We start from the raw sequence: 18662 nt of genomic DNA, 5'->3' as shown, positions 1-18662 counted from the left end.
AATGGTGCTTAGTTAATGGGTCAGAGTTTAGACTGAAGTGATGTTCAGTTGTTATGTTCACAATGTCGTACCCCTAGGATCAGTTTAAAGAATTTTAATATTCCCCATATGTATCAATGAAAAACTACAGAAGTGAGCATTTTGGAAATCTGTTGATTTTATCAAAAATAGGAGAATAAAAAGAAAAAGGAATTAGGCAAAATACAATAACAAATATATTACTTTTCAGTCCTGTATGATCCAGTTATCAATGAAGAGACAAGAGCCTATCCTGGCAGCACTGAGATCAAAGCAGGAACCAAACTTGGACAATGCAACATTACAATGGGAAGCCAGCAAAACTCATAACCATCTGACATATGGTAAGGAGATTTGCAACAAAGAGGAATGTAAGCTAAAATGACAGGTGAGTGAAAATACAACTTTAAAGTGCAACTCTGGGCAGGATCGTCAAGCCTACTTTTAAAAAGTGTTAAGAAAAATGGTAAAGCAATAAAGCAAAAAAAATGGGTTAGAATATATGTGGTGAATATTTTAATCTGTTAAAAATTCATTTATATTTTAAAAATAAAATTCAAAAAGTATTTTAAAAAGTTTAAATAGCAGTAATGAACTGGACTGAAATGCTGTATACTTGGCACAATAAAGTGAACAAAGGCGGGGTGGGTGGTGATGGTGGTGGGGGATTGCACAGCCAACAGGCAGCACTATCAGCTCTTGTAAAGAGCAGCATTTTAGGAGTCAATAAAAAGAAATGGAAGGAAGGAGGGAAATAAGGAGGGAGTGAGGTTAGGGCGGGAAGCAGAAAGAGAGTAGGCAGAGTGGCAGCCTCCTTCACTCTCTTTGCAGTTCAGGCGTGAGTCACCCAGCACCAGTGAGCTCAGGTGAGTACATAGCCTTTTATTTAATCTCTAGGCTGCAGCCTTGTTGACTCTCTGTTTCTCACAGACGTTCACCTAATTATATGTATACTGTACTATATAAAGTGCTAAAATGTTTTTCCTTTAGTTTGTTTTACTATATTGCAACTATTTAAACTTTCACAGAGTTTGGGACCAATTTTCTGTTATTATAGGTCACTCATTAGTGGTTGAGTTGTAAAATATCATGACAGGGAATCTAAAGTGTTTTCTGTAAAAATGACAAAATAAATGTTTTCATATTTTAGAAAACACTAAATACATCCTGTCAATTATATTTCAGTAGAACGATATTTGTTTTGAATAACGAAAGACTTGAGTTACTAAAATTGTAAAGAAAGTTGTTTTATTAATACACCCAGGATCAAGGGTTATCCACATTTAAAATCCTGCACAACAATGCATTTGTAAAGTGTGCACATTACAAAAAGTAAAAAAAGAAAGATAAAAAACAAAACAGAAAAGTTTGAAACTCAGTCAGGTGTTGTTAAAGTCCACTTTAACTAAAACATGTTGAATTGAGGTGATTTTTAAAAATTGTAATAAAATGTGAATTCAGGTGTCATTTTGTCATTATTAGGTTTGTGTTTAATGCTCAACCTGAAAATAATAGGATTGAAAAGTGTTTCCCAATTTGTCTCTGCAAAGAAAGAGTAACAGTAAGGAAATGTGAGGTCTAAAGAGGTACACATATTTACACACTGCAGTCTGTCCAGCTCCTTTATAGTAATGTCCCTCTGTAGCAGATACTGCTGGCTGTTACACCAGCAACATGTGCTATATGAAAAAATATTCATATCTTTTGCCTTTGTATATGTATATATTTATTTAATAAAAGCCAGATTTCACTCTGAGCAGAAATAAAGTTATACCCTGTATTGGAATTTCTGGGTCCTTAATTCAGTTTTTAGCCCAGTCTTAATGTGTCTGCATGGTTTTTCTCTGAGTTCTCTGGCTTTCTGTCATCTCCTAAAGACATGTTGTTCCAGTAGCTGGGGTCTATAAAGTGGTCCTCAGATGTATGTACAGTAGATGTCCTTTCATATTTTGCCTAGGTTGCTGCCTGTCATTCACTCATTGATGGCTGCAGCTATCTGGGACCTTGCTATTGCAAAAGCCAATTGAGTAAATGGATGAATAGAAGTGTATATATAAACACAGAAAAACACACACGGATACCTACTATATGCAAAAACATATATATTTATTATTTATTTATGTTATACAACAAACCAGCTTGGTCTAGTTATAGAAAAAGAGGTTATACCAAAAATATACTGTAAATGTATTTTTATGTATTTGTATAAACCTGTACAGGCACACACAGAACTTTAAGTAACCACTAAGCCGGATGCAAAGCTAATTTGGTTCTGTGTAACCACATATGGCTGCCCTGTGGAGATTGCATGTACCATATTTTCTCCAGTCAGCAGATGTCAGCATTTACTTTAAAAAAAAATTAGTAGAATTTATACTTCTTAGTTTAAACTTGAAATATTTTATCAAAGGATGTTTCCTATGACAACTACTCACCAAAAAAGTGGATTGAATATGGCAAGGTTGTGGAAATGTATAGTTTCCTCGTAATTTGAACTGAATTTATACTGAAGAAATAAAATTGGTGGTTCACTGAGGCCACACAGTCAGTCAGTTTTGATTGGATCTTCCTGCTTTTGTTATATAGTCAACTTTTACTTACTAGGTCCCACTGTCTGCCTATGACATGATAGCTGAACTGGAAACAGCCCTGAACAGGGTTCCAGTCATTCCCAGAGCCTAGTCACACACACAATCACTCTTACATTCAATTCTGAATCGACAGTTAATGTAATCTAAAATGATCACATATACTGTATATATAAACTAATCAAAAACTAAAGGAACAATTTGAAAACACATCTGATCTCAATGGGGAAAAAAATCATGCTGGATATCTCTACTGATATGGACTGGGCAATGTGTTAGGAACGAAAGGATGCCACATCATTTGATGGAAATGAAAATTATCAGCCTGCAGAGGGCTAAATTCAAAGACACCCCAAAAATCAAAGTGAAAAAATGATGCGGCATGCTAGTCGTACTCAGTAGTTTGTATGGCCCCCACATGCTTGTATGCATGCCTGACAACGTCAGTGCATGCTCCTAATGAGATGATGGATGGTTTCCTGGGGATCTCCTCCCAGATCTGGACCAGGGCAACACTGAGCTCCTGGACAGTCTGAGGTGCAACTGTCGGATACCGGTCCTGCTGAAGGGTTAAGGACCTTCCTCGGCCTTGTTAAACCATTCCTGTTTTGGGGGTCGTCTCATTGTTGCCCCTCTAGTGCACCTGTTGTTAATTTCATTAATACCAAAGCAGCTGAAATTGATTAACAACCCCCTCTGCTACTTAACTGACCAGATCAATAGCCCAGAAATTTCACTGACTTGATGCTATACTCTGATTAAAAAGTGTTCCTTATACTGTATATATACAGGGTGAGCCAAAATGAAGTACCGCATTTCTCAAAGTCATTGCACGAGGTAGAGGCAGCCGAGTGGGTTGGGGTGGGGGGTCCTTTGATAGGCGATCCCTTGTAGTTTTCAACATGTAGTTGGCAACATGCCTTGGTTTGGTGCACACTGTGCTTTTGCTGTCTAAGCATTCTTCAAGAAACAATGAATCCATCATCACTACGCAATGTGCTTTCTGAACGCACTTCAGCATTCCTCCTAATGGTGACGATCCAAATTGGAAAACAATTCCTCAGTGGGTGGCTAAATTTAATCAGAGGTGGGCTGGTGCCCTGCCCGGGGTTTGTTCCTGCCTTGTGCCCTGTGCTGTCTGGGATTGGCTCCAGCAGACCCCCGTGACCCTGTGTTAGGATACAGCGGGTTGGATAATGGATGGATGGATGGATGAACGGGGTACAACATTGTACAGAAAATCTCCAGGCCGTCCTCGTACTGACTGAACACTTGAAAACATCCAAGCTGTAAGGGCATCAATTTTGCAGTCTCCTAGACGTTCAGCATACAAACATGCTTCTGCCCTAGGCATTTCCAACACGTCTTTGAGGAGGATTTTGCATGAGGACCTTAATTTCCATCCATACAAAATGATGGTAGTGCAGGAACTCACTGAGAGACCGGGCGAACCATAGAGAGTTGTGTGCGAACATTCTGCAAACCGTTCATCGAGATGCCATTGTCATGTGCAGCGACTTGGCAGATTTCCATTTGAATGGTTGCATAAATAAGCAAAACTTTCACTATTGGGCTGAAACCAACCCTCATGAACTTCATCAGAGATTCCTGCACAGTGAGTGTATTGTAGTTTGGCACGCCGTTGCAGAATTTGGCATTGTAGGCCCTTACGTTTTTGAGGAGGAGGGAGCAATGGTTACTGTCACTTCAGAACGTTTCATTGAAATGCTAGAGAACTTTTTGTGGCTCCAGCTGGAAGAAATGGATGTGGTGGATGCCTGGTTTCAACAGGATGGAGCAACAGCTCATTTAACGTGGAGATCCATGCAAGTTTTGCAGGAGATGTTTCTGGGGAAACTAATCTCCCTGCGTGGTGATGTTGGGATTATATATTAAATAAATGAGAGGTTTCAATTGTAGATTTGAATAAATTTGCAAACCTTTCTGAAGAGACATTTTCACTTTGTCATTCTGGGTTATTGAGTGTAGATTAATTGACAAAAATGGCAAATTTATACATTTAAAAGTACATTTACAGGTCAGGTTAGGAGCATACACTGGTACAGCGCATTGCTGCACCCATCACACAAGGAAACAGCTCAGGATCCTGGTAGGAAACTCCCAAGGCAGACACGTGGTCTTGTCCCACCGCCCAGAAATGACCATCAATCTGCCACAACCAGGTGTTACATGGGCATCCCCTTGGCCTGGTCCAGCTGCTCGGGTCCTCAACAATGTGGATCCTATGGCTGTGGTGCCATAACTGATGCTCCCCCACAATGCAACTAATGTACCTCATTTGGGACTCCATGAGAAACTACTCGTTCATCACAAAGTCAAACTAGTGCTGCCCATGGACTTTCCGAAGAGATATGGTAACGAAGGAGTCCAATCTTTGTCTCATTTCACTGGCTAGCATCCATGTCTCGCAACCATATAGCAAATCAGGAAGCACCAGGACTCTAAAGACTTGGACCTGAATCGTGCTGAAAGGAGTCTGAATAGTTTCTGAGCGGGTTGGAAAATGGATGGATGGATGGATATATACAGTATTTTCACTGCATTTGGTGAAAATGAAAAGGAACCATTATGTACCATACATCATAAGACGTGGAATAAAATGCTTCTTAAGTAATGTTTCTAAACCTACTGAACATGTTTACATTTGTGGAAAGTAAATTTTCACTTGTGAAAAATCCATCCATTATCCAACCCGCTATATCCTAACTACAGGGTCACGGGGTCTGCTGGAGCCAATCCCAGCCAACACAGGGCACAAGGCAGGAAACAAACCCCGGGCAGGGCGCCAGCCCACCGCAGCTTGTGGAAAATTAAAGGCAAAACTTAATACTGTGTCTGACTAAAGCATTTTCCGTCAATTCATATCATTTGTATAACCTCTTTGTCCCATCCAGAGTTGTCAAATTGTTTACTGTTTGACAAAATGAATCATATCACCACAGAGTGTATGACACGATGTACTGTTTTAAACTAGCCTTTTCAATGGTATTTCTATAAATCAGAATCATAATAAAATACAGGATCTGAATTTTTGAAAGGTCCCTTTTTTGTGTAAAGTCAGTTTCCTGTCTAAAAGGAGAAGAAAGAGAGTTTTCATCATCTGCAAAGCACGGTTTGACTTCATGTTTTCTGTTCAGTTACAAAAGTGTTTTGCTCAAATGCCAAAATACATTTTTCTGACAGGAATCCCAACTGACTGACTCCTAAGTGTAAGTGGTGCAGAGAGTCACAGCTCCCATATTGGAATTCATCTGGTTAGAGTGCAGTCACCAATTATTCCTGCAGTCACAGCCACTGTTTTGTAGGAACTGGGGCAATGTCATACAGTATTTCATCACTGCATTTTTGTTTAAGGAATTTTATATATTTTTTTAATTGAAAAAATAATTAATAAAAAACAAAACAGACTATACCCTTCATGATCAATCTTTGTTAGTATAATGAGAGAAGCAACGGCTTATCTCTGGTGGCAGATCCTAACTAAAGATGAGCCAATTAAAAATGTATGTGCTTTTTTTTTTTGATAGGATTCTGTGAGACCCGTTGGGCATGATGCTGGGACTTTTCCTGCCATCAGCTCTCTTGCTGTTGTCTGTGGTACAGGGATCCCCAGAAGAGCGACATTCTCGTCAGCGGCGTGCACCCCTGATCAAGGTGCGCCTTGCTGGGGTCTCCAGGGGTCCCAATGAAGGACGTATTGAGGTGTTTTACAATCGCACCTGGGGAACAGTTTGTGATGATGATGTTGACGTTAACGTAGCAAATGTAGCCTGCCGAGAACTTGGCTTTGAAGGTGCCCTGACGTGGGCGCACAGTGCAAAGTATGGAGAAGGAAAAGGTGAGTAACCTGGCATGCTTGACAAAAAAAACAAAAATGCAGTGAAAGAAAAGAAAGTGAGAAACGCTTAATTTTTTGTAAAAGTTGAGAATGAAAACTTTCTGTTTACAGATTTATGCAGTGTATAAATTTAGCAGGAGACACAAAGTATTGAACAAAACAGTCCTATGGAAAGAATAATTCTTGAAACTTAAAGAAGCCATAGTTTACATAATAAGAGAATAAACACATGGTCATCTCCAGAAAGCTCCAATTTGCTGAACATTTTAGCTGATGGCCCACTTAGTGGTTGGTTTAGGCATTCTCCAAGACAAAATGTGCTAACTGGTGTAATATTGCCTTCAACTGCAAGAGTTCTTTGTGAATTCCCAGTACATGTGTAGGTACAGTAAGGTCGATTATAAGGGGGTACAAATGACTTTTTAACTACATGTGTGCATGACCCATTTGAATATTTTAAAGATTTTTTTTGTTCAGTGGTGCTAATAGCTTATAATTCAAATGGTGTCTTTACCAACTATTGTGGCAGACGTCTCTTAAAAATAATTCAATTTTAGGAGCACTTTTTGACCCAGTGAATACAAAGATGTACTTATGTTATTGCTGGGTCGAATTTCTGTTTGAACACTTTATTAGATGAAATACTTTATTATATCCAATTAATGGATGACACTAAATTGCAGGAATACAAGGGAGCATATAGCTGAGTGTACCTTGCCATGAACTACAATACCACCCTGGGTTGTTTCCTGCCTTCTTCAAAATAAGAATGTGATAAGTGTAGTGGTGCCATGTTGGGTGTTGCTTAACATATGCAAGTAAGAGTTTCACTGTACTTTGTGCGTGTGACAATATGACCTTATAAACCCCTAAGCCTATGGGATAGCGTGGCTCACAGCATTGAAAAAGCAGATTCACATAATGGATGGAATTATATTTCTTTATCTCATCTTAATAAAAAAACTACTGCCTTATATACAGTATATAAAGTTACAGCCCCTTAATTGACTTGCCAACCGAGTGAAAAGACATTTTTGACTGTTTGTAGACAACCCAAGGAAAAATTATTTTTTCTAATGTATCAATCTCAAGGTCCTGGTGTTCAGAAAAATCCAGTTTTACTGAAAAAATATAATTCTGAAAAAAATCACAGAAATGACGGATCTATGGTGGGCACAGATGGTATGGTAGCATATCAGATCACCACACAGTTGCATTATGGTTCAAGTCATGCCTATATCCTTTTTTAATCCTGATTTTATTTATATTTTGTTTATAAAAAATATACAGAAGAATATTTATTAATATTGCATAATATGAAAAGAAGATGACTTGTTTAAATTAGATTGGATTAGATCAGAGGTTCTCAGTGTCGGTCCTGGGGGCCCACTGTGGCTGCAGGTTTTTGTTCCAACCAGCTTCTATTTTTAATTGGACTCCTGGGCTAATTAAGTGAACTATTATTTGTCAGATTCTGTGTTTTGGGAAAAATGTAGAAATTAGAAAACTGAGTTTGGTATATTAAAATGTACCAAGCAGTTATATTGGAATAATGTATTTTCTTTTCTTTTTAACAATATTTTCATCTTGATTTTCATTCTGTTTTTTGCCAAGTGTTCTAATTGTTTAAATAATTCATTATTTTCTAATTAGTGGGTCTAAAGCTGAAGTAGTTGCAGCCTTTGATTATTCATTGTTGTTTACCTGGCTGTCTGCTGCTCTGCTGGTTGTCAGTATTAAGATACAATGAAGGAAGCAAACTGCACAGAGAAGGGGCAAAATATAATGAAATCAACAAAAGGGAGTGAAGTATTTAAATCTATAGCAAAAATGGAAATATTCCTAAATGTCTTATTAATGTAAGAATCATGCTGTGGTGCTTTCTTAATGTAGAACAAGAGACAAGAAAAAAACAGCTAATTAAATGAGATCAGTGTTGTCTGGTGTTGTCACTGATTATGAATCTAGTTGGAACAAAAACCTGAAGCCACAGTCGGCCCCCAGGACCGACTTTGAGAACCCGTGGATTAGATATATTATATAAAATTATATAAAATTTAGATACAGCAGTAGAAACATAAAAAACAAAGATAGAGAGTAACAGGACAAATAATACAATCAGTTAGTAAATAAACAAATAAACAAATAGATGTATGAGGTTGAGGCTGATTACAGCGCATTGACGCACCCACCACACGATAAACCAACCAGATTGAGACCCAAGTGCCGCCGTGCAACAGGTAACACCTCAGCACCACACTGTAACACTGTGAATTTTTTTTACAGTGCATATTTTGCAAAAATTGCTAAAAGAACTTAAAGAGTACTTGTACTGTATAAGCATTTAGTTTGAGACATTGGGAGGAAGTACTGAATTGCATGAGAGCAGTAGACAGAAAAGATCCCCAGAGGCACTTTTTAGCACACCTTGGTGAAATAAGCCTCTGGCTAAAAGTGCCCCAAGAAAGGGTCTAATGGAGGGGATTTTTCATTATGGCATTCAATTTTACCACCATGCTCTTTTCCACAACAGCTTTCAGCTTGTCTGTGGTTAGCCCTGTAAAGGAGCAAGCTTTCCTGATAAGTTTGTTTAGGCATTGTACTTCATTTGAGCTGAAGTTGCTTCTATAGGAGACCACAGCATAGAATAGCACACTGGTTACTATGGACGTTTAGAACATTTCCAGCAGCTTACTGCATACACCAAAAGACCAGGGTCTCCTCAGTGATAATACAGTCTGTACTGGCCCTTCTTGCACAGTACCACTATGTTGTCAGACCAGTCCTGTTTGCTGTTTATGTGAACCCCTAGGTTCTTGTAGCTCTGCACCACTTCCATGTCCTCCTTCTGAATGGAGACTGGTCTTAGAGGCTCTTTGGCATGCTGAAAGTCAACCGCCAACTTTTTTGTCTTGCGGATGTTGAGTTGCAGGTGATTCTATGCCTGCACCACAGGATGAAGACATAGTTTATTACTATGCCCATGTACCAAACACCCTTTTCCAGTTCAGTTCTCTCCATTCCAGACTCCTCCTGCCACCTTTCCACCTCTCCTCCCAAGCGTTGCCTTCTTCCTCCCGACTCCGGCTCGTCTACTTGACTTGCCTCTTTTATAGCCACCTGGATGTGCTACAGGTGCTCTGTGATGGTCTTCCGGCAATTCTTCCTGGTGTGGCGGAAGTACCGCATGAGCACCCTGAAGCACTCCGAGTGTCCCTGGAATTCCTTCCGGCAGCACTTCCTGGTGTGGCGGAAGTGCTGACATCCAGGGCTCTCCAATCATCTGGGTGCCCCCCTGTGGTGGCCATGGGCCCCAATAGGGTTGAGCTTCCATGCTCTGTTTCTGTGGCCCCCATACTGACCAGGGTGGCTGCCCTCTTGTGGTCCAGGGGAGGTATTGTCCCTTTCCTGGTCCTTCTAGGCGTACCGGCCCGCTAGGGGTCGCTGTTGCGCCATTGAACCCACCAGACAGATGTCCAGGACACACGTTAAAAGCACCATGAAGGTTCTTTTTAAAAATATTTCTTCAAACAAAGTGCACAAAGCACCAAACACTCCACAATTCTCCTTACTAGATCAATAATACAATAATAATAACCAATCCTCCACACCCAGCAGCTCCGTCACACTACCTCCCAACTCCGGCTCTCTCTGCTGGGTTCTCCCACAGTCCTTTTATAGTCCATGACCCGGAAGTATTTCTTCTCCGGATCAAATGCCACATCATCCTTCCTCAAGTGTCCCGGAAGTACTGTGGCCTTCCATCCTCGTGACCCCGAAGTACTTCCAGGTTAGCATAACAGTAATAGTCTCCGGGTTCTTGGTGAGCTCCCCCTGGTGGCACCCATGGTACCCAACAGGGCTGAAGAGACGGACTCCATGTCCCAGGCTGCCCTGCGGTAATCCGGGGAACCATTTCTATCCAGGGGAGTTGCCATCTAGCGACCCGGAGAATGTAGTGCCCTGAAAAGGCAGGCTGCTTTCTTCTGTTGAGGTGCCCCCCAGCCCAAATGAAATGCCGGATGTCCATCACTATATATATATATATATATATATAGGATGTAACGATTAATAAAATTCATGATTTGATTTAATATAAAACAGTGTATTTAATACAATACAGTAATGCTAAGACTCGCTAATGTGAAAATATGACATCACCTCATCCTTACCAGCTCTGCCAAATGACTTGTTAAATGTCTCCTCCCAAAGCAATTCAGGCATGGCAGACGACCTCTCTTGTGTTAGCAATACTATTGGCTCTGCTGTCACACCTCTTATGAGCAGGGTCATAGAGTCAGTACATAAAATCTTCGACTATGACTCCTCAATTTACGTGACCATCAACTCTGACTTTGACATTTGTAATATAATATATAGTACTAGGGTGCTTAAAAGTAGCCAGATGATTCACATTGTCAGTGGTAAAGTGCTTTGTATCTTATATGTTGTGTGCTTTGCGTCAACATAGTAAATACAGTACCATTCAAAAGTTTAAGGTCACCAAGAAAATTTCATGATAAATAAAAAGATATGAATTTCTATCAAAAAAATGAAAATTTCTTGGTGACCTTAAACTTTTGAATGATAGTGTGATTTACTATGTTGCTACTTTTAACCACCCTAACTTATTAAAGTCTGGATTTAAAGGCTGCAGTAATGCTGTTGTGGCTTTTTGATATTATTTATCAAAGAAGTTAGTACTAGGGTGTTGTAGCGTGTTAGCCATTATGAATGTAGAGAAAAGCCAAGCAAAATGACACCTTTTATTGGCTAACTAAAAAGATTACAATATGCAAGCTTTCGAGGCAACTCGGGCCCCTTCTTCAGGCAAGATGTATAAAAGGTGTCATTTTGCTTGGCTTTTCTCTACATTCAAAGAAGTTAGAAATACTGAGTAACATTAAATAATAGACAAAACTTACAAAATGAAAAAGAGATTACATTTTATCAAAAGACTAGAAGAAAAAATAGTTTAAATTGGAAATTTTAATACGGAAGTTGAAAGTGTTGCCTTCCAGTCAGTACCGGATCCGAAGTCCATCAGTAGTATCCAACGCATTTCTAGTGAGAAGAGTGACAGTGACAAGGTTAATGTTGAAAAGCACCAGAGTCAGGATACAGCCTTGCTTGACAACAACGGTGATTTCGAAGGGAGCAGACGTTTCCCCACCAACAAGGACCTTTGGCCTCATTCCATCATTGAAAAGATGGAGCATAGAAAGGAATTTCAGGGAACATCCAGACTTACGGATTACGTCCCAAAGCATCTCACGATTGACAGTGTCAAATGCTTTCTGCAGGTCAATAAAGGCAAAGCTGATGTCTTGCTGGTGTTCCTGAGCCTTTTCTACGAGTTGGCAGATGATGAAGATTGTGTCAATTGTGCTGCATTTGGGACAAAAGCCAGCTTGCAACTCTAGAAGTACTCTGTCTGCAACATGACAAAGTAGTTGGAGAAGCATGACACAGTCAGATTGGTCCCCCTTCTTCTTGTAGATGGCAACAATGGTGGGCTGTTTCCATGATTTGGAAATTTTGCCAAGCTTCTAACACAGAGTGAAGAAATTGGTTAACTTGACAAGAAGATTAAGTCCCCCATATTTATATATTTTGGCAGTTAGTGTTTTCACTAGGAGCCTTCTTGTTCTTCAGGGCTTGGATGGCAGTTTGGAGTTGGGCACTCATCTATTTCAGGAACCTGGGGGAGTGTGGGGAACTTCTTGAGGACTGAAGAATTCTCTGGGTTCATTTACTTCAAAAGTTCTCAAAAGTGGTCTGTTTAATGATCCAAGATCTGTTGCTTGTCTTTGAAGAGATTGCACCATCTGCAGTCTGGACTGGAGCTATATTACATTGAGAAGGACCATAAATTAATTTGATGGCATTTTAGAACTCCTAGGTCCTGTTTTCATCTGCGTAGTGTTGGATTTCAGTAGTCTTGTTGATCCACCAGTTGTTCTGTATTTCACAGAGCCTACATTGTGTAATTGATTTAGTTTTTTTTCAACCTCTTCAGGAGGGAAACTGATGAAGAATTTACAAGATAAGCTTAGAATGCTACATGTTTGATTTCTAGGTGGGGAAGACTCTAGTCTGTGGCCTCCTCAAACCAGTCTGAATTCTTCCTCTTGGAGAATCCAAGGGCTTTCTTGGAGGAGGACTGCAGGGCTGTGAGTAGCAATGTCCACAGTTCATCAACATCAGGATTGGTAGTCATGATGTCACCATCCGTGGTTGGGATCTAGATGTGTTCAACCTGAGTGGGAAGATGACTTGTCGATGTGTTTCTAGTGTCAATGGTTGCAAGGGATGCAACACTGAGGTGTGGCTTTGGAGATTGTTTTCTAGTAGATAGTCTAAGTACAGAATATATGATTTGGCATCTTCTTGCATCGCTTTGATCAATACATCCTGGAGATCATGCCGACGGACAATCATTTAGTCCAGGAGGTGTCAGTTCTTTGATTGAGGATGCATCCATGTTGTCTTGTGTTTGTTGGGGAGGTGAAACATTGTGTTGGTAATAGACAGTTGGTGCCCCACACATAAGGATAAGAGATGGAGCCTGTTAGTGTTCACATTTCCAGTTTCATGTTTCCCAATCACATTACTCCAGACGTCAGAGCCCCTTCCAACTCATGCATTGAAGTCTCTGAGTAATGCGATCTTGTCTGAAGTAGGAACACTCTGGACTACTTTGTTATGGGAAACATAGAAATTGTTCTTTTCTTTTTCGGTTGAATCCGGCATAGGAGCATATGATGATTGTCATATGGGAGCCTTTAGCCAGTAGAACGTGCAGGATCATTATGTGTGAACCGATGCCAAAACAACAGTCTTTGTTCATTCTTGACAGTGAGGCTGATTCCATGGATCCACATCTCAGACTTTGGTCAGCCTTTCCAGAAGAATGTATATCTGACTGAGGTTTCAGTGACGGATCCTTTATCAACGAGATGAGTCTCAATGAGGGCACGGATGTTCACCTTGTCGCACTGGGGCTCTGAGGCTACGAGGGCTGTTCTCTGAGGTGGTTGGTTGAAAATGGTTGAATACATGATTGTGTGGATATTCCAAGAAGCTAGGATAAAAGATTTTGCAGTTTTTCAACTGCATGTAGAGGGTTGTCTCATCAGGTCTTCACTTACTGTTGGGAATATTTTGTTTCCTTTAAAGTAATATTAAGTAAAGTTACTTTTTAGTCCTCCTCTCACAGTCCTTTCTTCTCATGACAACCCAGCAGTGCTGCATTCATACACTTTATAGTTAATTTCTATAGCCATTAGGCTATAGTGACACTCACTTGTCAGCTAATGAGGATGATGGAGACTAGCAGGACCTAAATTGCTTTAGAAATTAGTGGTTATGTCCACTAAACACCTTATACAGCATTCCTACCATTATATCAATTCAAAAATTTTGAGCTGTAGTACAAGAATTCCCTACAGTAATTGAATGCTTATCAGAAACCCTATGTTGTACATTCTTGTTGTGCTTAGATAGTGATTTGAGGAAAGCCTAAATTTGTTCAATAGCAGTGAAGGAACTACATCTGTAGCTGAAAGCATGCAGAGAACCTCAGTCAAAGAAAACCAATAAACAAAATGATTGCTTGTCTTAACATTTGCTAATTTTGCTTTCCTTGAAGTTTCCCAGATATGTTCTGATAACAGTGGTGAAGCTAATTACTTTTTGGGCTAAAATCACTGCAATCTCTTTTTTGCTAAGTCCATCAACGTTTTGAGAAAGTCACACAGTAGTCTTATCCTTAAGAACATGTGCAGGTAACATGTTTGTACTTTGAGTATCTAATGTGTCTGAAATCAAAGTATGATGTGAGAAGTCTCATGTCATTTATTGAACTGGTTCTAGTGAAAAGGAATGCGTGTGATGGAAATGTTACAGCAGATCAGTAATTCTGATGGCCACCAAAATAAACATTCATTGTATTGTTAAAAAATAAAGCTACAAGAAACCGGCCCAGGAAGGCGAAAGCAGTGGCTAATAATAAAGAAGGATGACAAACACTATCTATCACATGGGCAGTGCCTTGTGAATCAAGGGAATGGATCAAGTGGCGACTCCAGCTGTTTCCTCAAAGTCACGACTGCAGTTGTACTGTTAATTAGGAATCTGAATGTGCAAACAGCAGGCGGTTGCCATGTAAAGTGCCAGAGCTGTGGGGCCATGAGAAACAATGATCATTTGAAAGCAAATGTTTTGACCCAGCTAATAGGCGAAACAGAGACTGTTAGTGGTTTTGCAGGAGTGGATCTGACAAATTAAAAATTAATCAGCTGACTCCATTAGTAGCTATGTGCAAGCCTATAAAAGGCAGTCTGCAAAGCATCACCCGCCACTTCATAAATGTTTGCATATGTCTTGGTAGATTTATTTTTCTGATTAAAATAAATAACAACTATTCTTTTTAAAAAACACTGGAGCAACATAAATAATTCTTCTAAATGTGATAGCTAAAACTTGTAATTTATACTTCTGAATGATCTGGCATCTCAAGCCTAGAAAGGGGTTTTACCTTCTCGATTTGCACTACTATGTACTGCTGTTTCTTCCTTTGCCCTCTAATTAAGCTGACTATATCAATAAAAAGCACCTCAAACATTAAAACATTGTGCCGCGTTGGCAGTAGAGCACTATAATTAGAAAAAGAAAGAGGTTAAAAAAAGGAAAGCTTTGGTTTGCTCTGAAACAAATCTCAAGGAAAAAATACTTTATTTAGTAAACCAACATGCAAACCCAATAGCCCTCAAGGCTGTTTTGTTTTCTTCAGTGTTGTGCTGAGAGCATTTAGTGACATACATATATTTTATTAACATTTTGTTTTATTGTTAATTTTTATTTTTACATGACATTTTTATATTCACTATAGCGTAGAGTCACATCGATAGTTAGTTTACAACGTGAGTCCTTAGTTCCTGCCTTAGAAGGGCGCAATGGCTGTTGTGTTTTTTTTTCTTTAGCCACTTTCTTAATTAAAAGCTATTTCCTTTCATTAAATAACTTGTCATTTAATCTGGTGGCTTTAGTAGACCAGAGTGGACTGGCACACCCTATTCCTCCACATTTTTCTCTCATATTGTTTCAAAAATGTTATATATTAGGAACAAGCCTGAGGTGCAGATTATATACAATACAATACAATACAGTTTATTTTTGTATAGCCCAAAATCACACAGGACGTGCCGCAATGGGCTTTAACAGGCCCTGCCTCTTGACAGCCCCCCAGCCTTGAACTCTCTAAGAAGACAAGGAAAAACTCCCAAAAAAAACCTTGTAGGGAAAAAATGGAAGAAACCTTGGGAAAGGCAGTTCAAAGAGAGACCCCTTTCCAGGTAGGTTGGGCGTGCAGTGGGTGTCAAAAGAAGGGGGTCAATACAATACAATGCAGTACACAGAACAGAACAATTTCTCAATATAGTAAGAAATAAAAAATATAAATTTTAGAAGTACAGAGCAGAATTTAACAGTAGATGATATATCCCATAATAAGATTTGGATTTGTGTAGAGTCCTGGAGACCTCATCCTTCAAGCTGCCTCCCCCAATTGGCCATTCCACGGCTGAAACAGTGCTGGGCCAGCCAATCCGATGAAAGGACCCCTCTTTCCCACGATTCCTGCGATCCTCCATCAGGGATAACTTTACCTTAGGCAGGCAAAACAATTTGGCAGGTGGGCTGTGGCACCAAGTGCCACATTTGAGTACCGAGAAGAAAAACAGAATAGGTGAGGGTTAGTATACAATTCTAACTATCATGTTACTTATGTTTTAGTGCTAATGACTAACAACAGAGATGCAGTCTGTACAGTTAATCAGCAGCTCTAGTCAGGATATGCTAAACTGAAGTAGTGAGTCTTCAGCCGGGATTTAAAAGCTGAGACCGAAGGGGCATCTCTTATAGTAGCAGGCAGACCATTCCACAGTTTAGGGGCCCTGTACCTAAAAGCTCGACCTCCCACTGTTATTTTATTAATCCTTGGAATCATAAGCAGACCGGCATCTTGAGATCTTAATGTGCGCTCAGGTTTGTAAGTCATGATAAGTTCAGACAAGTAAGCCGGACCTCGACCATTTAATGCTTTATATGTTAAAATTATATCAAACCAGTTACTCCATATTTTACACGCCGTATTGTTAATAAGAAAATCTAAATAAAAATTAATGAAAAAATCTAAAATCTGATTCTTGTGTATGAAAACTGAACATTTTATAAAGTTTCACAGTAAAGTAAAACTCACATTTTAAATAATTTCTGAGACTGCAGAGCTGAGGGGTATGTAAATAAGAGACAAGTCTCATTAACAGCAGGAATTGGCACCTAATTAAAAAATTAACTGGAATGAAAACCTGCAGCCAGTACAGCTTTCCAGAACTGGAACTGAGACAACTAAGCATTGAGAAAACACAAGAGCCTGTGTTAATGTACAAGGACACATGAGGTCCCTACAGAATGGGTTTGGCTGGTGTGAAAATTTTAAAAACAGTTCTTTGATTAACTTTTCCCAAATCTCATTCTAAAGCCTCTTTCACACACTGAACCCAGGAAATTCCTGGGATAAGTAACCCAGTTATTTATGTCAGGACAACCCGGAAAATATCCCCCTCAAACGTATTCACACATGTAGTCAATAGTATGAAGATGCTGTAGCTGCCATGGTTTTTACCAGGTCTCCATCCCTGCTCTCAGTTTCTTTTCCTTTAGTTTGTTTTGTTATTTTTTTGTTGATTACTGTGTGGCATTGGTGCACATAAATGATTCTGTTAATTTCTTTGATTTGATATTTTGTTTCTCATTAAGTGTTTGTTTTATATATCATTGTTAATATTTCTTCTTCCTTTTAGTAATGTGAATATATTAATTTAGTTTGCCTTTTAGCCAGTCTGTTTAAGAGATAAGTATGCATCAGGCAAATTGCTTTGTAGTTGTCAGGATCTCAGAGTACTTGAAAGCACTGCTACATTTGTTCTTTATGTAAAATTTGGCATTTTTTCTCATTTTTTTTTATGCGTTTGGTGCTTGTGGAGTAATATATTGACAGCATTGTTGGATACAGTGCAGACTGCTCTGTCTTATGCTTTGAATGTTGTAAACATGTGCAAATATTTGACATCACAGGTACCAGATCAATCATTTGGACTTTATGTCAGCCAGGGGAGAGTCTTAATACTTTTCCAGCAAACGTACAGATAAAAAAATTTGGACGTTAGCATCAGTAGGCTTTGTGACCTAGGAACCAAGTTACCCAAACTATTCTATAGCATTTCACTAATTATTTACCACTCTGATGCTAATCTTTCTGATCATAAAATAGGTCATTATGATAGAAATTGACGAGAAGAATTCATAATTAATTGCAGAATTATGGTATTTGAAGATTCCTCTAGAGTGCTTCTTTCTCTTGCACGATTTGGCTCAAAAACTAATCAACAGATCGTTGTCTCATAACAGGCTTAAATTTCGAGTTTGGTATTTTTCCATACAGCCGATGTAGGTCTAGACTGTCCTGAAGAAACTCTGACACACAGATACACACGCAGACAAAGACACATCCATCATCGAGATATCAATGTTTTTGGTATCAGGGGACCCTAAAATGTCAAGATCCATTGAAAATCAGAGATCAAAATTTTTGGCTTAAAAACTAATCAGCAGATCGTTGTCTCATAACAGGCTTAAATTTCGAGTTTGGTATTTTTCCATCTAGCCGATTTAGCTCTAGATTGTCATCAAGAAACTGTGACACACAGACACACACAGACAGACAGACTTCCATTATCGAGATTTCAATGTTTTCGTTATCAGGGGACCCGAAGACGTCAAGATCTGTTGAAAACCAGAGATCGAAATTTTTGACGAATCTAAAGCTTTCACTCCTCCTAAATAGATGATAGGTTATGGTAGAGGAGGGCACAAAGCAAAAATTAAAGAAAAGCTAGGAAATAAAGCAGGTGGGGAAAAAATGATAAATTAAAGAATTTGGAAAGAAAAATTACAATATATAAACCAGTACTAAATAATTATATAGGAAGACTTTGATGCACACAATGACAAACCTACCGAAGCAACAAAGATGGATTGGTCAAATGTAATGGAGAGAGAAATTTAGGGAAAAGTGGAATTTTGTCAAAAGGTTGGTACACAGATGACCAGATACTTCATCAAATGTCAAAAGG

The 18662-nt window shown here is 39.2% G+C and overlaps 1 protein-coding gene across 1 annotated transcript in view; it reads left to right on the top strand.

Moving 5' to 3' along the window:
* Positions 1-791: 791 nt before the first annotated feature.
* Positions 792-18662, top strand: part of loxl4 (lysyl oxidase-like 4) — a 134138-nt gene continuing 116267 nt past the window's right edge. Inside the window, exons 1-2 of the mRNA XM_028795665.2 lie at positions 792-884; positions 6155-6465. Of these exons, the coding sequence (XP_028651498.2) occupies positions 6177-6465 (289 nt within the window). The 5' untranslated portion in view covers positions 792-884; positions 6155-6176. The remainder of the gene's footprint in view (positions 885-6154; positions 6466-18662) is intronic.

The sequence above is a fragment of the Erpetoichthys calabaricus genome, chromosome 2 (assembly GCF_900747795.2).
Source record: "Erpetoichthys calabaricus chromosome 2, fErpCal1.3, whole genome shotgun sequence".
In the NCBI taxonomy this organism is placed as follows: Eukaryota; Metazoa; Chordata; class Cladistia; order Polypteriformes; family Polypteridae; genus Erpetoichthys; species Erpetoichthys calabaricus.
This window is presented reverse-complemented; position numbering and strand designations above follow the sequence as displayed.